This window comes from Amia ocellicauda, chromosome 1, assembly GCF_036373705.1.
Source record: "Amia ocellicauda isolate fAmiCal2 chromosome 1, fAmiCal2.hap1, whole genome shotgun sequence".
Lineage (NCBI taxonomy): Eukaryota > Metazoa > Chordata > Actinopteri > Amiiformes > Amiidae > Amia > Amia ocellicauda.
The window spans coordinates 24,822,216-24,845,335 of NC_089850.1; the positions used below are offsets into that span (position 1 = coordinate 24,822,216).

Below are 23,120 nucleotides of genomic sequence, written 5' to 3' on the forward strand. Positions count from 1 at the left end.
TCATGGAAAACATGGTGCTAAAATACTATTAGTATAACATTATTGAAAACCTTGATAATTCTTTTTAAAAACATGTTTTAAATAACTATCTACAAACTCACAAAAGTACTCACAAAACAAATTATTCTTGTAAAAAGCACATACACATTCACTCTCCCCAATGTGTAGTGCATTGCATTAGCCATTATTAAGGCTCTAAAGCTGCTCTGGTCTTTTTCTGGGTTTTAAATGTACTCAGCTAGATCTGTACCATTCCACTGAACAGCCGCCTCGAGAGGCATCTCAGAGCTGTCCAACTGTCAGCGGTAGACCAAGATGGCCTCACACAATAGCTGCAATCTACATCCACTGCTCAGATCTTTCACACTTCATTCAGGTTTATGCTTTGCATGTTAACAAAATAACAATTAACAAAACTGAATTAAATCAACAGCTGACCAAAGATGAAGCATATGTTTGACCTAAAAAATAACAAAGCGTACTCCATGACTTGGGGAGTTAAAAATGTTATTTAAGTTGTATATATGATAGAATCTAACTGGAAAAGTGCTATACATCTTATACACTATAGCAACATTTTAGGAATTGCACTTTAGGAAATCCCATTTAACAGTGAATGTTTCCTCAAACAGTTTGGGAAGCAGGAACTCTAGGTTCTGTATAGTTTATATGCTAAGGAGAAAGCAGACCAAAGGTTAACATGCATAGCTTACACTTCAATACCACTGTTTATACATTTGCCAAAACAGAATCCCTAGGGGCTATAGATATCAAATTGATAGGGGTGTTACAGGAAAAAATGTCTTACATAGTAAGACTTAGTTTTACATTAGGAACTGAATTCTTACGAGCAGAATTTCTGACATGTTGGACTAAAATACCTGTGGGGTAATAGGAAAAAATATATATAATATTTGTGTTTGTTTTAATGTTAATAATGTTTAACACGCATCAAATGCATTGAAATACTATAGAACATTTAGTCCCTTCAGATAGCATAATGTTTGAAGTACTGGAAAAATTATAATAGTTATAAAGTATTAATGATAACAACAATAACTTAAAAAATCATCTCAATTTGTATATAGTAATGTTACACTTCAAGCTGCAGGATTCAGGAGAAAAAAAAACATAAAAATCATGCAACTATATAACATGGTCACAAACAACTCTGAATACAAGCACACCAGTGGTATATTCCGCTTTTAATATAATGCAGTGATAACACTGTAAAGGCATTAAATCCATATAGAATTCATACATATAACATTTAAGAGAAAACAAAAGGGATCTAGAAAATGTTTTATAACATTACACTATACACTATACCTTTTCAAATACCAATCTGGGATGAGGCCTCATTATTCTTGTGCCATTAAAATCAATTTATATCAAATCAATCCCATACTACAAAGAGCAAAACAAAAAGTGTTAGCTATAGGTTTATCGATTACTCAAGCATTCCGTTACATGAAACTGATCCCTAAATATACTTGGTGGTCAGAAAAACTGTTCCATACAGTTGGTAGTAAATCAGGAAAATTGCTAGAGAATAATTGTTTTTGTTTGTTTAGAACCATTAACAAGTCATTCGTCTGAATTTCTGCTTGTACAATGCAGTTGCAAAATAAATTAAATTACAACTTGTGATACTGGAATTCAAATATTAGGGTGTGGAACTTAAATAAATGCATCCTTAAATTTCAAATTCACTTGAATGCAGTCTCTTATATTCGAAAGCTTAGATGGTTTCATAAATGAATCCCTGTTTTCCAATAGATAAATGACTGCTTATAAACAGAAGTATAACAATTTTCACCACAACCTGTATGTAGATGAATCTATCATGTTTAAAATGGTTTACAAACACATTTATGCAAAAAAAGTAAAAATAAAATGTCACCAGGCATAGAAAATGGTCCAACGCATTCATCAAATAAGATGATTAAAGGTCATGGGTTTATTACAAAGCTGTTTCTTTTTTAATAAATAAATTCAATTATAATAGACAAAAACATTTCAGCAACAGCAATTAGACACAGAAACCAATTATCCATTTCATTTTCACTTATACCCAATGGACTGGATCATTCATCAAGTTTCATTATATCAGGAATACAAAGAAATGTGATTGTGGTATGTAAAAAATTGCTTACAATATTAAGAGATCCTTCATTTTCTTTTCAGCAGCATAAATACCAGGTAATTAAATAAAGCATGCAGTGACATCTATATGAATTTGCTTTGAAGCAGCTAGTTTCAATGCACCGCAGTCCTACGCTGTTGCATTGCCTGCTATGAGCACAGAAATTTGTTTCTTAATAACAAAATAGAAATGATAATGCCATTGGAGCTTGTGCAGGTAGATAGTGTGCAATGGCAAGAAAGCACAAGATGAATCTTTCATCATCTAGTATTATTGCTTCTTCCTACAAGCCCATCCATCATGTTGCCGAGACAGCTTGGAATGATAGTGCTAGACCCTCACATTACTGCTCCTTGAACTCTGTCTCATCCATCTTTTGCATCATTCCCGATTTGCCGCTAAGTATCATTGTGCTCCTGCAAAACCGACTGTGAACCTGTAGTGCCTTTAACCTAAGGAGCCATTCTAATAGTAATTGATTTTCTTTTATTGCTGATCCAGTCGACAGAATCTTCTGAACACTCAGCAAGACACCGATTTGATAAACAACAAAAAAAAAAAAGTGGTGCAATACAGCAACTTAATTTATTCAATAATTTTGTAGTCTGGTGTAGCTTTTTGAAGTTAATGACAACCTTTGAGGATAAAAATGACACTGACACAACTGGTCTTGAAACAACACAATCTAAGTCTGACTTGTGGCATGAGAGAAATATAAAGTGTATTAGAGGAATTGGAGGAATATAAAGAGTGACCATTTGATATGTGTCAACTGTGAACCTGTAGTGCAATGAACCTGTGAACTATTAGAATCACAGGGATTCGAATAGTAATTGATTTTCATCTATTGCAGATCCAGTCGTCAGTATCTTCCGAGCACTCACTGACAAACATTTGATTTTTGAATTTTTCAAAGCCGTGCAATATGGAAACAATTTATTCAGGACTTTTCTAGTCTGGTGTATCTTTTTCGAGTTAACAACAACCTTTGAGGATAAAAATGACACTGACACAACTGGTCTTAAAACAACAAACCTTAAGCCGCAATCTAAGTCTGACTTGTGGCATTAGAGGAATATAAAGAGTGATCCACCCAACCTCTATTTCTCTTACTTTAGTTCATAAGGAAATTCATTGTTTACTCCTCATTAATGAGGCCCATGTCAAGAAGGTGACACATTCATTTAGTCTTGAGAAATGTGCATTGCACTGTATGCCCAAAACCATAGCACATTTTAAGTTCCTTTCATCTGAAACCCTTAAAAACCTCTAATAAATCAAAATGATCAAAATCCCACTAGTGCCACATTTGAATCCAGCTTCCTATTCAATTTATTTTTAATATACAGCTTTCTTGACACTGCATTTTCTGACATCAATGCTGAATTCTAAGTTTCTCCTTTTTCATCATTACGAGGCTTCAGCCAATCGAGACTCATCAACATAGTTTAACAATCTCTCTTTGAGCACACATGTCAAGTGGCATGCTTTTTTCACCAGAGAAAAGGCTGGCAGGTAGGAATTATTAATCTACATTTTAAGCAAATATTTTCAAATCTCCTCAGTGCTTGACAGTCGAATCTACAACCGATCAGTCAGCTACTTTTTTCTGCAACAAAGACAAACATTATCCTCATGCAAAGAAATAAAAACCTACGAAAAAACCTATATGGATCTACACTCATTCCACAGTTACCCGAGCATAAGCCCATGGATGAACAATAATTACATATACAAATAATTTAACAATACTTAAATACAAATTCCATAAACCTTTATTAAACAATTTTTAAAAGTAATAGATTGGTAAGATAAATACATTGCTGTAACTGAAAAAAAAATAAGACTATCAATATTCTATTATCATTATAAACATTATAATTTTAAATATTAACAAAATATTTATTAGCAGCAGCAGCAGCATAAATATCTATTTCCCTGTCTTCGCAGGGATTTTAAGTAAAATGTGTTGTATTAAAAATGAATTATACAGTATTTGCAGCCATACCTTCCAAATAAAAAAAATCTAAATTTAGAAGCTGTATAAATATGCATCTACTGTATATATTTATATATAAATATATGTATATATGTAAGCATGCTGAGAACTGAATTTTATGTTAACAATTACAAGCAATAAATACATTTAAAAAATGTTAATAGTAATTCATCAATAACAGGTCCCATGAGGCTGTTTTAAAGAGAGCAGCTTCCAATATCCCTGCACAGAAGTTAAAACTCAATTTATAAAACTAATGTTCACTTCTGAAGACCATGTTTGTCTTGGGATCTTTTCTAATAAGCAGTCCTGTCAATAAAGTTTAGCTTGTGCAAGCAAGGGGCAACATCATTACTCAAAAAGATCTGGAAGCAATACTAACCTCATGACAAAGTAAATTGTGTTTCATCATGTTTTTTCCTCTAGCACTAAGGACACACAGATCAATACTCCTTTGGTGAAAGAATTTGCCACTGAAATTTTCATTTGTTACAAACAGGACCAAAATGGCCCTAAGCATCCTCTGTCACTTCCAGTTTGGCAGAAGAGCCACTAATAAACTGTTACCCTTGGGTCATCTGTGACAATGGGCAACACTATGCCAGCTCTTATTAACAGCAATCCATATCAATGGCCCCAAAATTTCCTTTAAAATTACCATCTTTTGTATCCTTATAGCAGGATGTCAGATTTAAAGTGCCAGTGAGATATAGGACCTGTCACTGCAGTTAATATTCAACTTAGTTTTAACACCAGGGTTCTTCTGCCTGCAGGGCCTTTGGCCCATGCTAACAATAAGATTTGTTTTACAGTCATTCAGATAAACAAGAAACTGTTATATTCTTCTGCTCTGATGAAAATGTAGAAAGCCAAAACAATGTCCCTATTTATTTAACATCTGACTTGAGAGCAATATATTGTGAGAAAATCTCAGACTCAGAAGTGTCCATTAAAACCGTCTGTGCACCAAAGAGCTTCCATCTCTCTATTGCCTTAATTTGTGTACCACTTTACACAAACATACTTTACATATCACAACATAGAATGTTCTGTAATGTTCTCCCTTTGGTAATATTTGTTTGCATATTATATCATACATTACATTTGTCTGTATTACTTCAAACATAAACACACACTTTCTGTGGTTCAGCTTATGTTTGAATAATGTTTGGTAATACTTTGATCTCTACTTAGAATCTTAATTTCTATTTAGAATATTTTGATCTAAATAAAGTCAGAGTGCTTTGGGTGGTGGTGGTGGGGGGAGGGGGAAATCACAGACCACCCAGAACAGGGGCATCAGAGTTTTTCAATAGTGGGGCAAATGATCAGAAATCCATGTGTGTCGCATTATTTTTTATTGATAATAAAGCTGAAGTATAGTGAAGTATAGCCTGCAAACATGACACAGAGCGGTAGTCAGTTACACAATGGTAGCAGCTGGCAGGTGGTTAGGCCCTACTGGCCTACTAGTTCATTTGTGCCAGATAATTAGGTAAACAAAAAAGCTAAAATTCTCAGGTGGGGTACACCACAGTGTCAGACAGGCCGCATTTGACCTGTGGGGTGCATAATGGACGCACATCGCCTAGAAGATATAAATATTTTTTGTTTCTTGTTGTATCAGTTTTTCCACACAAGCTTGAATGTTTCAGGCTGTGTATATGTTCAAAGTGCATGTTTGTGTTTATGTCTCTATGTAGATAAGCATGGAAGAAATTTGGAAGGGAATTGCAAATTTTCTGAAAACATTTCTCACATTGTTGGTATCCCTGAACAGAGTGATAATCTTTCAAATACTACAAACTAATTTCACAAGCATAACATATAGGACAACTTTACAAGGTCATCATTACAATAAAGGCCAGGGAGTAGGGGGCTCTTATAATAAAGTGCATTAATGTTTGTAACTGTCCCTCCTGTTCCTAAACTTAACCTGCAGTAAAGAATACCTCCGTGTCAGTGAGCAGATAACCATCCGATTCAGAAAGTTGTTCACCCAAGACAGACAGTCGTTCAATAACCCCCCAATAGACATTGTGATGCATTACCTCGAACAATAAGCTGAGCAAAGTTCGACACTCCAGAGCCTCTTTCAGACTGAGTCACGCAGCGATAAAGATCTTGGTCGAGATTGGTCACTTCCTTCAGTCGAAATGAAGCAGCAAACCTCCTGTGGTTGATGTTCTTTGTTTGTGCCACTGGAATGTCTTCTCCATTACGTCTCTATAGAGAAAAACAAAGATATAAAACAGTCATGAAATTAATCAACATTTTAACATTTGAGCTGTATATAACTTCACACACAGTATACGTATAATGTATTGCTTAGCACACAAAATACATATCCAAGGCGACTTATGGTTTACACAAGAAACAATTAAAAACATTTGTGCTGTAATACAATAAGCACAAAAAACACAATAAGCATACATCATATATTCAGAGAGAATATACAGAATAAATACACACACACACACATATATACATATAACCCCAAACACACACCATCAGCCTATATTGATCCAGTGCTGGATGAAGGCCACCCCCAAGAGGTTTCCAATTGTTTCAATCTATATCTTCTCTTTTCCATGTCACACCTGCAAAGTTTAATATTTAATTTTCCTGTCTTTTATGTGGTCTTCTAGGTCTTTTCTCTTGGGATCCACTCAATAGCTTCCTCTGACAATCTTTGATCTGTCCTTTTTGCAATGTGTCCGGCCCATTGCCATTTAACATTCACTTTTTCCACGATGCCATATTTTGGTTTGTTCTCAGATCCATACATTTATTTCTCTCATCTTGTTATTCCATAATTCCACGCTTGTTTATGTAGTCCAAAGTATCTGTAAAATATTTGCATTCAGTGGCCAAGTTTCAGAGCCATAAGTGATCACTGGTAGAATACATTGATCAAATACTTTTCTCTTCAGGCAAATAAGTAGATTTGCTTTCAACAACGTGCCGTTTCTTCAAAATGTACTCCATCCCATTTTCAGTTTTTGTTTCTATTTTTTCCAGAATATCTCCATGTGCTCTGCCTTGTTGTCCTAGGCTGACAATGTATGATTTCTTCAAGTATTAGTTTATCTACTTCAATTTCCATAGATGTAACCAAGCTAAACATGACTTTTAGTTTTACTAAAGTTCATTTTGAGTCCAGATTTCTTAATTGCATCCAAGAGTTCTTGAATTTGAAGTTGTGGGTTTACAGGGGTTTTTGCCAAGACAACAATGTTATCAGCAAATCAAGAGTCGTTCAAATAAGCTCAATATATCTTGATTACTTTTTTCTTCCCAATCCAAAGTCTTGAACACTTCAAGAGTTGCCATGAAGAGTTTTGGAGAGATTGTCAATCCCTGACATACTCCTTTGAAGATCTTGATCTTGTCAGTGTCTTGGTGGAGTCTTTTATGTGACATTAGTGTAGATATTTAATAAGTTATAATATACAAGAAAAATATCAATGTTTTGATTTCTTATAGCCCTGCTGATATAGTTTATATAAATTGAATCAGATAATATAAAAAAAAGTTAAAATACATCTATACAGACTCATAGAAATAAATGTTTGAGTCATGATAATTAGTATATTACAAAGCCATCTTTATTTTCAGACGTCTCATTTTCAGTACATCTGTTTGCTTTTATATACAAATACCAAGCAGATGTTTAGTTGAGAAATATGGTGCAGAAAACAAAGTGGAAAAATTGTACTTACTGAACAGAATAGCAGTACTTCAATACCGATTAACTGAAAAATTCTATGTTCAGTTAAACAGTCTGAATAATACTAGTAAATATACACTTTTTTCTTTCTATTAATGCAAAAAAAAAAAAAGTAATCAATCATTGGTGTCTAGCTAAAAGGAAATAGCACATGAGAACTATGTGAAACTAAATTAAAAAAAATGTAACCAGACAATTTAGCACAATTGTATATGCCACATCTTCTCAACATGTGTTGTGTGAGAAACTTTGAGACAACCATTCAGCGGCAGTAGTTTCTCTTTTACATTTTCACCTTCTGGCCTATTGTCACGGGAAAGGTCATATAGCCTGATCTACTTTCTCACTCAGCCATCCATGTGAAGTTCCCTCTTGCAGTCTGCCTATCATTATATCTGCAGTGCTTATGGAGGGCTTGACAATAACTACCCCTCAACCACAAAGACAGCATGACCTCGGTGACACAGATATCATTAAGAGAAGCATTAGAGAGCCAAGTGGTGGATAAGATTCAACCCTCTGATAAAAACCATCATAACTTCAAATCAATTTAAGTGCCACTCATTTAATTTACAGCTAAATACCCTTCACCCCAAGACCCAAGATATTCCTTAAAACCTCAGGTGAAAAAGGCACAGATTTAATTTGCTGGTACAATCCACCATTACATTAATTACGCAGCAGGTCAGACTCTGTCCCCATTGGATGGTGTGGTAGAGCTCAACACCCCAGTGCGTTTCCTTTCAACCCGATCAGCTAAATCAAGACACCAGCTGACTGTAAAAGGAAACAAAAAAAACACAGCACCTCACTGACCCAAGAACAAAACTGACAAGTAGCAGCTATTTCTGACCTCTCTGCTTCTCCTGCCCTGCCACTCAGATCATGGAGCAGAAGCATAAAAAGAATGTTTACCTATAAATGACAGTTTCCCCAAGAACAGGTTTGCGATAATAAAAAGGTAAAGCAATGCAATGTAGCAGGTTGTGGTCATTCCACAGAGTTTAATGGTTTGGAATCAGTGTATTAATTCAGTTATGTACATTGATGTAGAAATAAATGAATACCAGCTTATTTATTAACAGCAAAAGTAACATTTCTCAAATCCAACTAAATGTGGTTACAATTAATAGGATCTACTTAGGAAAACGAATACAGAATACTAAACAGGTTTGAAAATTGTGATATTTGTAGTTCAATGGTTAACTTTAGGAAAATTCTCCTTGGCATTCTTGAAGTAGAAAATCTAACCGGAACAGATTCTTATCCCTGTAAGTATACACAAGATACAAATTCTGTATTTCTCCTAGTCAGAAACTGAACTTGATTACAGCATAATGCCCTTGCATTTGTGTAGAGAAAAAAATCGTGATTTAGCCAGTAAAGATTTTCATATATTTCTGTGGAAATGCATGTTTTATTTAAAGATATCAGACATTTTTGTATTGATAAAAGTGTACACCAATACACACAAAATAGTTAAAATGTTGTATGGTCTTGAATCTGCACTGGTTAAAATACCTAATATTTTAAACATATCTGAATGACACAAATCCTTTCAATTTAAGTATGGATATGAAGTTCAAAGTACTGTACAATTCTTCTGAGGGAAAATAAAGCAAGATTTCAGTGACAGATTTCAACATGATGTGCAAGGAAGGATTCACCACAGTTGAGTGAGCTTTTATCTTGCTCTTCCATGTCTTATATTTCCTTATCTCTTCACTTCTGTCTGTTGCATTGAGGCAATAACAGTGGTCTTTTTTATCTTACATTAAGAAACCAGTTTCCGGTTTCAAAGAAAATGCTTCTTAGTTAAGATGTTTTAGTAAAGAGGAGTCCATTCAATAATAAAAAAATCTTGGTGTGAGGAAAAAGATAAAAGTCAGTTTTCTGATTTTTTTTTTGTCTTTCAACACAGATTTAAGGGAGAAATTGTCTTGAGAAAATAATCTGTCAATAAATTATTTCTGATAGTCTATTAATAGGATTTTACATGGCATACATAATAGTTTAGACTTCAATATAAAGGCTACTTTCACTTAAAACACACAAGTGCCATATTAATTTAGACATTTGCTATTGGAAGATCAAAATTACTTATATTATTATTCTCCATAGTTATACATTGCAAAGTAAAATATGAAGGCCTATCAGTGCTGTATAAAACTCAATTACATTGAAACATTACATAATTCAGATGTAAAATGCTTCCTTAAACTGTGGTAAGCAAAACTGGTCAAACATGTTTTTAAGTACAAAGAATGCAATTTGCCAAAATAAATGATTTATTTTTTTTCTTCCAATGAAACATTAATTTTATTTTAGTGTTTCATTGCCATCATTTGTTCCCATTCATAACAGGCTGACCGGTCCCTTTACAAATTACAGCTCAGTTTTTCCTTACCTGAAGCCAAAGCTTGTTATTCACAGCATCCCTCCCAGTAGCAATACACTGGAAAGTAGCATTCTGCCCTGCATTGACTTCCACATCCCCAAGTCGCAGAAAGTGAGGTGATTTATCTGCAAGGAGAAAACAATTACAGTTCTCATAAATTTAACATAAAAAGCATGGTCAATGTAGCCTGCGGATTTACACCAGCTCCTGTTGTCAAGAAGCTATTTCTAATGACTACTTCCTACTTCATTTGCCACATAAAGCTACCCACTTCAGTTACAAAAAAAAATGCAAACGCACAGTATATAGACATACACAAAAAAATAAAGAGGACTGGTGAACAGTTTACAAACCATGTGATAAAAACAAAATAATCACTGTTATAGCAGCTATATCAGGCTATAAGCCAGTGAATTTTTAAGGTAATTGCCCATCATCAATTTTAAGTATTACAAGGAAAAAATAAAAATAAATTATATATATAAATAATAGACAAAATCCAAATTCATCTTCTCAATATCAACAGCAACATAACAAAACAATGTGTCAAATATATATCAAGTATCAAGGAGAAGCATACAATTAAAAATAAGAAAACTAGAATTCTCAGTTTCATTGTTGTTTTTAGCTATTTACTTGGGGGATAAAAAAACATTACAAACAGTCCTGGATATTGATTGGATACACAATGATTTGGCCAAAACATGAAACAGATGCCCTGATGAAATTGGGAGTTTAGCCAAAAGTAACTGTGGAGGCACAAGACTGAAAGGGAAACACATTTTTAAGCTAAAAAATACATTTGTTTTAAGATGGAACCAGACCACATTAACAGATATATGAGCTTCATTGTGCTGAAAGCAACCCAGGGAAACTATACATGTCATATTTTTATCATGACGGCTTAACACAATATTTAAAACAACAAGTGCATGTCCAATAATAGCATATTACAATTATATAGATTAGAAACCTAACTCAGTACTAATAAGAGTATGTAAAATCTGAATACATAGGTTTAGTCAGAATACTGTTCTAGAATACTTACACAGTACACCTCCAGACACAAAATGTGTGTAAACCAGGAGCATGAGCGGAAGATCTGATTCTATATAAATAATTAGCAAATAAGAAATACTGTTATAGAACTGTAAAAGGTTAACGGTGTTCTGTATTGTTCAGATAAAATTGTTAGTTCATTAAATGGGTAGCTAAGAAGCTTAATTACAATATAGATTCCAAAAGTGGTGGTAGTAATAGCCATATTTGCAATTTCTTTGCATCACAATCTGAAGAATAAGCTGGTAAACACCTCCTCAGAATAGGTCTGTAAAGAAGGGTATATTTTGACCTTGGGAGATTCAAAAAAGATTTTGAATTAAGGCTCAAACGTTAATTTAAGATTTCTGTTGGAATAAAGTAATTTGCATGATGTACTGATGTCCATCTTTAGCTACTTTACATGATGGAAAATCCTATTAACTAAGGAATAGTCCATATAAATGTATTTAAAAACACTCATGTGTGCACTAAAATACTTTACATGGAACAATATTCATATTTCCACTATTATAATTAAAATAAAAAAGCATGGTTTTGAAGCAAAATATATCTTGTGATGCTGTAGTATGAATACAGTAATTTTGCTTTGCAGAAACCCTTTTGTGGCCAAGTGAATACCTGCAGATCATGTAGGCAAAACAAAGCTATTCTCCTCCAGTACTGGTACATGTAGAGTAATTTGTAAAAATAAATCCAAAACTGATTTACCATCACAAAAAATATTACGGCAGAACACATGACTTATACCACATTTACACTGGAATTCTTTAGCATGGCTGTAAATCTTCTGTTTCTAAAGTCCATTTTGTTTTTTGTTCTTTTTTGGCTATGGTCTTATTAGTCAGTGTAAATAGGTCTCAAATGTTACACTTTAAAGTATTACAGCAAATTGACTGTGTATGGGTGGGTATGTATGGGAAAAGCAAATTATTGTAGTATTGATACACACCAAGGAGCAGTACGTGTAAGAGCAAATGTAATTTAACTACTGTAAAGGTTTGCACTGCTTTTATATTGCCTTAACACTTGGCAAGTATGTAAACCACTACAAAACCGGAATGTAGAGTCTACTTCAATGTCTGTACTATTTATTTTATTAATGGACTGTTATGAAATGTATGAACCTTTGAACACATCCCTACTGGAGATAGCTGCAAATGAGGTTGCAAGCCAGTTACAAATAATGAAAGAGTAATGGAATAACAATACTAACTGTCAGGAAAGTGCAAAACAACAGGCACTTTAACCTTAACAATTAAATTAGACAGCAAGCAATCTGCATCAACTAAAAAAAGCAATCAGCTGCTGAAAGTCTCTACTCTGTAATTCACCTATCAAGATAGTTATTTTGTGTTATATGAGGTTTGTGCTTATCTGCTCTTAAATATATACATTTTTTTTTTATGGTCTGTAATAAACTTTTAGTTCTAAGCACTTTACACTGAACAAGGTACCACTGACCATTCTCCATGAAGCATGATATTGACATCACATAGGCAAACTGTCAGAATTGAATGTTTATACATTGTTTATCCATACCTGCATTGTAACACCTTAAAACGAATCTTAAATGTAAAAAATTTACAAGATTTCTAAAAACTCCCTATTAGTTCAAGTAGCGTTTGCCACTGTATAATACTGTTAAATGATTGAAATAAGGTTTTAAGTTGAAGATCCATGTCTATATGAATTGCTTCAAAGTATATTTTTAAAACAAACAGCTGCTCTGATTTGCAGTGATATTAATTTCTTAGCCCTTGTCCAGGGCGACTTCCAAAATATAAGCGCAATACAAAGTGCAAAAATACAAAGCAATTCAAGGCATAATACATTTTACAAATTCACAATTTACACAAGTATATACGAGATATACAGTAAACAATATATAAGGTCTTACACCCTAAAATGAAAAAGCTAATAAGTGCAGACATGATGTTAAGTCGAAGTTAAAAGCTAAGGGAAAGGGAACATAAGGGATATCAAAATAAACAATACAGGTGCAAGTAATGCAAAGGCAGGAGTATGACAAAACGTTGTATAAGTGCAATCTTACAGGAGAATAAATGACTAAAATGATGTGTCGAGTAATTGCCAGAAGGAGGTCAGGGACTCTGCCGTTTTGACTTCAGTGGGAAGGTCGTTCCACCACTAATCCTACGTGCACACTGCCCGCTCGCTAGCGCTACAAAGAGGCACGCTCCCATTCATTTCCAATGAGAGCTAGCGAATCCCGGCGACAGTGGGCGGAGCTACTTTGTAGAAAAAATTTCCCAGCGGCAGCGACAGTTGAGAAATGTTCAACTGTATGCTAATTTCCAGCGAGCAGGCAGTGACGGAGTTCGGCGGCTACCAATGGCAGGGTAGATGTACTCTGCATCTTGAAGTCCCTTGTCTTTTCTACTCGCTAGCTTAAAACATGGATGAGAAACTTATTATTGCGGTGTCCAGTTTCCCCATTATTTATGATGCGTCTCTGGCTTCATACAGAGATATAATTCTAAAAATGGATGCATGGAAGAATGTTTCAGAGATCGTTGGGATCAAAGGTGAGTGACACATGCATAATGTAAAACTAAGTAAATTGCTATTTGAACATTGACAAATCAGTGACTTGGCATTGTGTTGATACGTAATACAATTTTTCTAGTGGAGTCACACAAATAAATACTTATTAATAATTGTGGAGACTATATTTTCAGGTAGTAGTGGAAACTATAACCATTTACAGTACATCCCTACTTGATCCCTACCTGTTATTGCACAAATAGGATGGTTAGACACAACTTCCTGCTTGTCGCTGGCATAAATTAGGAAGACACGCACCCCCCACACCCTCAAGCGGGCAATGTGTATGCAGGGAGGGCTTAGCGACTGCTCACCAGAGATTGAGCAAGTGGGCAGTGTGCATGTAGCTTTAGGGGCCAGGGATGAGAATAAGCGGGCTCTGGAGGAGGGGGAGTGGAGAGGAGACAGGGTTAGTCTTCTGGCACCAGAAGACCACAGCTGTCTGGAGGGAATGTATGGAGCGGCGAGGGTCTGCAGGTAACTCGGTGCAGTCTGTTTGAGACAGCGATAGGTGAGGGTCATTGTCTTGAACTGAATGTGTGCCGGTATTGGGAGCCAGTGGAGGGAGCAAAGCAGTGGAGTAGTGTGTGCGAATCGCGGCAGAGAGAATACCAGACGAGCCGCAGAGTTCTGGATGAGCTGGAGCGGCGTGTAGTAGTTGCAGGCAGGCCGGCCAGGAGGGAGTTGCAGTAGTCCAGGCGGGAGAGGACCAGTGACTGGACGAGCAGCTGAGTCAAGTAGTTGGTGAGGAAGGGTCGGATTCGGCATATGTTGCTCATGAAGAATTTGCAGGTGCGTGTCAGCGTGGTGATGTGATGGGTGTAAGACAGCACAGGAGCAAGCGATAGCTTGAATATTTTGTGACATTCCACACCCATTGACTGACCCTTTAAGATGGGAGCTTAAAAGAGGAAGTCGGAACCCGGAACCCGGAAGGAGTTGCTTGTTTTGTTACTCTGTAGATAGGGTGTTCCAGGTGGGGCGGGTCTTTTTAGTCCAAGCCGCAGTGTTTTTTTTGTTTTCATAGTTTCACAGTTTTCATAGACCTATGCGGGATGTACCGAGCTGCTAGTATGTGACCAAGCCAATCGAGAAGACGACTGCGGTGTAGTGGAGCAGTCAGGGATGCCAAACAGCGCACAGATCAGTGGAAGAGGGTTGTTTTCTTTGTTATTTTGTACATATTAGCGCTGCTTCGGACTCACCGACTGATATACTGACTGATATACTGTAAGGAAGACAACAACAGAGTGTGGAACGGAAGACTGTCCGAATGAGTCGCTACGGAGAATTGCTTTAACCCGTTGCTCATATACTGTGGGGAATGGGGTCTGGTTTGTAGTGGTGTGTTGCGAGGCGAATGTGCTGTCTGCATCATAGTAGGGTATGCAGCGTGTAGACTTCATTCCGTGTGGTTTGTTTAGAACGCATTATTTAGTTACTTGTGGTTGATTCTGCATTCGGGATGGTGGGATTATCAAGGCGGTTTTGTTTTCCAGCCTTCTAGAATTGTTTGATGCTGAATACGCTGTAAGGCACTCTATGAAAGCTTAGGCCTAAGCTTCGAAAAAATCTATACAGGATTTATGAAAGGAATGTATAAAACCTGTAAGAGTGGGGATAAGATCTATTCAACCATATAATGTTCCACAGAATGTTACTTCTTGTGTTTGCGGTTTATTTATTATTTTCTTATGAATTGTAAAATTTAGTTTTTTTTTGCTACATCCCTAATACATACTTTTTTTTTTTAATTATTATTATTTATGGAATCTGTTTGTGTTCCTTTCCTGGACACACCTCTTGGATGGCCATAGCACCTCCCTGGAGTTAGGGCAGTGGGAAGGGGTTTGGTAAGCCTCACTCCCACATGTTCCTCTGATGAGTTGGGAAGGAAACAAAGACTATTTCTCTCCCTTGGTATAGTAGACCATACCTGGCACCCCAGATAAAATAAGAGGAACCGCGATATCTTTGTCCTTACAACCGCCACAATTTAACCCTCTATCTTATGTAGTTGGAAAAGACACTATCTATATTGATTTTTTGTTTTGTTTTCTTTTATAATGCAGCAATCTAGATTGTTATGCTATTAAACCTTTTATTCACATTGTACATGGACTGAATTTTGGATTGTGAATTGGACATGGTTTGTTATCATTAGTTACATGTGGAGAGAGGGAACGTGTTCATGATTTTGAAATTCACCTTCAGAGATTACATATCACCATTAGATAGTGAAATAGAAATTATTAGTCCACCTTTCTTTTCCAACACAATCGCACATGTGCACAGAAAGCTCAAAATAAAGAAATGCAATTAATTGTATTAAAAAATATTTACACATTATTCATTTTAAATTAAGAGCATGCATTAACGTGGACAGCACTAATTTTTTATTCTGTTCCGTTGTATACTGTTCAAAAGTTTGAAATGTCCTTGTTTTCCCATTAAATCATACATGAATTGAGTTTGAATAGGAAATAGTCATTGACAAGGTTAGAAATAATGATTTTTAATTGAAATAATAATTGTGTCCTTCAAACTTTGCTTTCGTCAAAGAATTGTCCATTTGCAGCAATTACAGCCTTGCAGACCTTTGGCATTCTAGTTGTCAATTTGTTGAGGTAATTTGAAAAGATTTCACCCCATTCTTTCTGAAGGACCTCCCACAAGTTGGATTGGCTTGATGTGCACTTCTTACGTACCATACGGTCAAGCTGCTCCCACAACAGCTCAATAGGGTTAAAAATCCAGTGACTGTGCTGGCCACTCCATTATAGACAGAATACCAGCTGACTGCTTCTTTCCTTCTTGCATAGTTTGAGCTGTGCTTTGGGTCATTGTCCTGTTGTAGGAGGAAATTGGCTCCAATCAAGCACCATCCACAGGGTATGGTATGGCGTTGCAAAATGGAGTGATAGCCTTCCTTCTTCAAGATCCCTTTACCCTGTACAAATCTCCCACTTTACCACCACCAAAGCATCCCCAGACCATCACATTGCCTCCACCATGCTTGACAGATGGGTCAAGCACTCCTCCAGCATCTTTTCATTTGGTCTGAGTCTCACAAATATTCTTCTTTGTGATCCAAACACCTCAAACTTAGATTTGTCTGTCCATAACACTTTTTTTCCAATCTTCCTCTGTCCAGTGTCTGTGTTCTTTTGCACATCTTAATCTTTTCTTTTTATTGAACAGTCTGAGATATGGCTTTATCTTCACTGTTGATGTTGAGACTGGTGTTTTGTGGGTACTATTTAATGAAGCTGCCAGTTGAGGACATGTGAGGCGTCTGTTTCTCAAACTAGACACAAATGTATTTGTCCTCTTGCTCAGTTGAGCGGGAAGCCCCAGTGCACATCTTTCTGTTGTGGACAGAGCCAGTTTGTGCTGTTCTGTTAAGGGAGTAGTACACAGCGTTGTTCGAGATCTTCAGTTTCTTGGCAATTTCTCGCATAGAATAGCCTTCATTTCTCAGAACAAGAATAGACTGAGGAGTTTCAGAAGAAAGATCTTTGTTTCTGGCCATTTTGAGCCTGTAATCAAACCCACAATTGCTGATGTTCCAGATACTCAACTAGTCTAAAGAAGGCCAGTTTTATTGCGTCTATAATCAGCACAACAGTTTTCAGCTGTGCTAATAATTGCAAAAGTGTTTTCTAATGATCAGAAGTATTTACAAGTTTCCACAGACACACACATGAGTGTACAGGTTAGAAGCAGCCATCTTGTTGTTTTCCTAGATTCAGACCAGTCTTAGCATTCCTCATTTTGTTTTAACTTTGCCTTAATTGAAGGCAATTCAGTTCAGCTGCTGAGTTGGTGAAAGTAAATAGGTTGTAGAAAGGTGATTTAGTTGAGGACTAGCAGGAATTCTGTTCCAGGAGGAGCAAGGTGGGGCCAGTTAAGTATGAATTGGTGGCAGGTAGACAAAAGCTACTTAAAGCAGCTATTGAGAAAGTGCTGTGCTGTTTTCTCAGTCACAGAAAGTTAAGCAGTTGACCAGAGAATGGGAACCAAGAGACTAATAAAAACTAACATTTAGAAGCATGTGGCCACTACAGTGTCAGGTTTGCCTTCCTGGATGAACTCATCCAAGAAGATTTAAGTTGTGAATGTTGTCGGCAGGTTGAAATCCTAGAGATCAAGGTCTGTGATCTTGAGGCTCAACTTGTTGATCTGCACTGTATTAGTGATATGGAAGAACTGGTCAATCAGCCCATGAGAGAGATGGTGTGCTCACCAAAACCTAGGAGAGTTGAGACCTTAAAGCAGGACAGCATAGAGAACTGCTGGGTTACAGTAGGTCGTAACCGTAGAAATGGGCGCGAACACCTTAGAAACATACCAAGAGCTAGAATTGTCCAACAGGTTCCAACTGCTGGACACCGAATTGGACAGTGACAGCTCAGAGGGTGATGGGAGGGCAGCTAAGAACCAGAGCACCATGGTGCCCACTCCCCACCAGAAGAGGGAGGTAGTTATAGTAGGAGACTCAATTCTTAGAGGTGTAGATCACACAGTGTGTTCTAGTGACAAGGAGACCCGCATGGTATCTTGCCTGCCTGGAGCTCAGATTGCAGATCTCCCTAAACTCGTAGATGGGCTACTGGCCAAAGCCGGGGTGGAAGCCACTGGTCATGGTCCACATTGGAACCAATGACATAGGAAAAGGTAGGACAGAGGTTCTGCAAGACAAATTTAAAGAGTTAGGAAAGAAACTAAAGAGCAGAACCTCCACGGTAGTTTTCTCTGAAATACTTCCGGTACCATGTGCATGACCAGGAAGACAGGCAGAGATTAGAAAGTTTAACATGCGGTTGAAATCTTGGTGTAGGGAAGAGGGTTTTAGGTTTGTGGAGCATTGGTCTTTCTTCTGGGATAGATGGGACCTGTACAAACCGGACGGTCTACATCTAAACAGGAGGGGGGCTAATGCATTGAGAGAGCGTATGTGCAGAGTAATTGAGAATCATTTAAACTAGGGACCAGGGGCGCAGGGAGCTCTGACAATGAGACATGTTCCACTAAGGAAAGAAAACAAAGGGAAACTGCTAGAAGGAAAGTGTTTGTACCATAATACCAGGAGTACAAGGAACAAGATGTTAGACCTAGAAGCCACAGTGCTGTCATGTAACTATGAGATGTTGTAGGAGTGACAGAAACATGGCTTACAATAAATGTTTGGGATGAATACAAGTTGAAAGGATACAGAGGATTAGGAGTGGGTTACAGAGCACCCAACTCAGATATTCAGAAAGATGTTGCTTTGTACAGTGTAATCAGGGCTGCATGTAGCAAGGATGTGGTTGTTATAATGGGGGATTTCAATTTCCCAAGCTTTGACTGGGCACTTAGAAGAGTTAGACTGGAGAACACTGGATACAGATTCAGTTGAAAATGGATGGGTATATTTTAAGAATATACTACTTAAGGCTCAGGAGAAATTTGTACCAAAACGTAGCAAATTGTGGACCAAAAAACATTGACCAAAATGGTTTAATAGAAGTATGTAAAAAAAATATAAAAGAAAGACAATGTTGTATAGTGCATACAAAAGGGATCTTAAGAGAGAAATAGAAAGAACCATAGCTCTTGGAGTTAAAACTAATGCAAATAGCTTTTTTCAATACTACAACAGCAAGAGGTCAATAAAGGAGGAAGTGAAACAGATAAAGGGCAAAAATTGAAGTATCTTGAAAAATGAACAAGATGTGGCAAATGTTCTAAATGAGTATTTCACAGAGGTTTTTACAAAACAAAAAAGGGAAAACATGCCACAGGTTAACAACCAGACCAGTTAAACCCTAAGAGAGATCAGGATAAATGAGGAGGTGGAACTAAAGGGACTAGCAGAATTAAAAACAAACAAATCACCTGGGCCAGATGGTGTATTTCCAACAGTACTTAAAGAAACGAGGGAATTTTTTTTATAGGCCACTAACTCAAATATTCCAAATGACACTTTGAACAGGGGATGTGCCAACTGACTGGAAGACAGCAAATGTCATACCAATCCACAAGACAGGGGACAAAACTGAGCGAGGAAATTACAGACCAATCAGTCTCGCCTACATCACTTAAAATTATCAGACAGAAAATACAGGAGCATCTTAATGAAAACCATATTCTTGGGTTTAGACGAGGCAGATCACGTCTTACAAATTTATTCACATTTTTTGAACATGCAACTGCAGCTGTAGATCATGTGAAAGCATATGATATGATATACTTAGATGTTCAAAAAGCTTTTGATAAGGTTTTGCACCAAAGACTGATCCTCAGATTAGAAGCTGTAGGCATTCTGGGTAATGTAAGTAGATGGATTATGAACTGGATGATGTATAGGAAGCAGAGGGTGTCGATTAGAGGAGTTTTTTCTAACTGGAGTGAGGTTGTTAGTGGAGTTCCACAGGCATCAGTATTAGGGCCTTTGCTTTTTATAATCTATATTAATGATCTGGATTCTGGGATAGTTAGCAAACTTGTCAAATTTGCAGATGATAATAAAATAGGTGGCTCAGCAGATACAATCTCGGCAGAACAGGCTATTCAAAGGGACTTAGATAACATTCATTTGTGGCCAACACCAGACAAGTGCAAGGTAGTACATGCAGGTAACAAATGTCCACTATAATTATACTATGGGAGGAATAGAACGTCTCAAATTATTTATTAGAGAAAAAGTGAACATCGACCAAAATCGAGCTCTTTGGCATCAACTCAACTCGCCGTGTTTGGAGGAGGAGGAATGCTGCCTATGACCACAAGAACACCATCCCCACTGTCAAACATGGAGGTGGAAACATTATGCTTTGGGGGTGTTTTTCTGCTAAGGGGACGGGACAACTGCACCGCATCAAAGGGACAATGGACGGGGCCATGTACCATCAAATCTTGTGTGAGAACCTCCTTCCCTCAGCCAGGGCATTGAAAATGGGTCGTGGATGGGTATTCCAGCATGACAATGACCCAAAACACACAGCCAAGGCAACAAAGGAGTGGCTCAAGAAGAAGCACATTAAGGTCCTGGAGTGGCCTAGTCAGTCTCCAGACCTTAATCCCATAGAAAATCTGTGGAGGGAGCTGAAGGTTCGAGTTGCCAAACGTCAGCCTCAAACCTTAATAACTTGGAGAGGATCTGCAAAGAGGAGTGGGACAAAATCCCTCCTGAGATGTGTGCAAACCTGGTGGCCAACTACAAGAAACATCTGACCTCTGCGATTGCCAACAAGGGTTTTGCCACCAAGTACTAAGTCGAAGGGGTCAAATACTTATTTCCCTCATTAACATGCAAATCAATGTATAACTTTTTTGAAATGCGTTTTTCTGGATTTTGTTGTTGTTATTCTGTCTCTCACTGTTAAAATACACCTACCATTAAAATTATAGACTGATCATTTCTTTGTCAGTGGGCAAACGTACAAAATCAGCAGGGGATCAAATACTTTTTCCCCCTCCTGTACATATATATACATATACAAATACATACACACATATATATATATATATATATATATATATATATATATATAGATATGTGTATGTGTGTGTATATATATATATATATATATATACACACATACACTCACACACACATCTATATATATATATATATACACATACACTCACACACACATCTATATATATTATATATATATATATATATATATACATACATACATACATACATACATACACACACAATCTAATCGGTCAAAAGTTATAGAACACCTACATTATTCCAGTTTTTATTGAAATTTACATAGTTTAATGTCTCAATGTACTCAAATAAACAATTGGAGATAAAAATAAAATCATAGAATTGTTTTGTTTATCCAAATGTAACTACTTAAGCTGGCAAACCCCTCTTGTACCCTTAAAAGGGCACCAAATCCATGGAAACTGTTTACAGTGTACAAATACACAACGATTTTACATAATTGGATCTGAACTTCTCAGTTTGATAGAACATCAAACAAGCCTATCTGCAAAGAAATTCGATCAAAATTGAGTGATCTGTGAGACATCCCCCCCCGGACCAGACTGCGCGTTAACCAACTGGGCTCTGAATGACGGCAGGTGACACAGAAACTGTACATCGAATGATAATAAGCTTTCAAACGCATTGCACAATGTAACTTCTATGCACAGGAGCTGCATGTAACACTGACAAATAATTGTTAGACGGTGTAGTAACAGTATGTAACTCTGAAATGTACATTATTTTTCAGTTTTTGGTAACCTAAACGTTAGTTTTTAACTTCTGGCAGTTTACCACTTACCTTTGTACCATATTTCAGATTATTCACTGGACTTGAATTGCTTAAATTTCAATAAAAAAATTGAAAAATGGGGGTGTTCTAAGACTTTTGGTTGGTAGAATATATATAAAAATAACATGAGAACAAAGTGTACAAACGAGAAGAGGCCAATCGCCCCATCGTGCTCGTTTGGTGTCCATTAATAACTAAATGATCCAAGGATCCTATCCAGTCTATTTGAATGTTCCCAAATTGTCGGCTTCAACCACATCGCTGGGGAGTTTGTTCCACATTGTGACAACTCTCTGTGTGAAGAAGTGACTCCTGTTTTTGGTCTTGAATGCCTTAAATCCCAATTTGTCTTTGTATCCCCGGGTCCGCTTATCCCTGCTGATCTGGAAAAGCTCCTCTGGTTTGATGTGGCCAATGCCTTTGATGATTTTGAAGACTTGGATCAAGTAGGACATTCCCTTCCAACCTGGAATAAGTCTGGTTGCTCTCCTCTGAACTGCCTCCAGAGCAGCGATATCTTTCTTGAAGTGTGGAGCCCAGACCTGTACACAGTATCCAGATAAGCTCTAACTAGTGCATTGTACAGTCTGAACATTACTGCCCTTGTTCTCAATTCTACACTTTTGACAATATACCCTAACATTCGGTTTGCCTTTTTTATTGCTTCCCCACATTGTTTGGATGGAGAAAGTGAGGCGTCCACATAGACTCCTAGGTCTCTCATGTGTTACTTCATCTAGTTCTATTCCTCCCATAGTGTAATTATAGCTGATATTTTTGTTACCTCCACATTGAATTTCATCTACCAGGTGTCTGCCCACAACTGAATGTTATCTAAGTCCCTTTGAATAACCTGTGCTGCCGAGATTGTATCTGCTGAGCCACCTATTTTAGTATCATTTGCAAATTTGACATGTTTGCTAACTATCCTAGAGTCCAGA

At 36.8% G+C, this 23,120-nt stretch overlaps 1 protein-coding gene across 7 annotated transcripts in view; it reads right to left on the reverse strand.

Annotated features, from left to right (window-relative positions):
- Window positions 1-23,120, reverse strand: part of ptprk (protein tyrosine phosphatase receptor type K) — a 252,383-nt gene that overhangs the window by 129,484 nt on the left and 99,779 nt on the right. For all 7 annotated transcript variants that reach the window (XM_066699287.1, XM_066699337.1, XM_066699321.1 and 4 more), the window contains exons 5-6: window positions 10,283-10,398; window positions 6,197-6,371 (exon numbers count right to left, since the gene is read on the reverse strand). In XM_066699287.1, coding sequence (XP_066555384.1) covers window positions 6,197-6,371; window positions 10,283-10,398 — 291 coding nt within the window. The remainder of the gene's footprint in view (window positions 1-6,196; window positions 6,372-10,282; window positions 10,399-23,120) is intronic.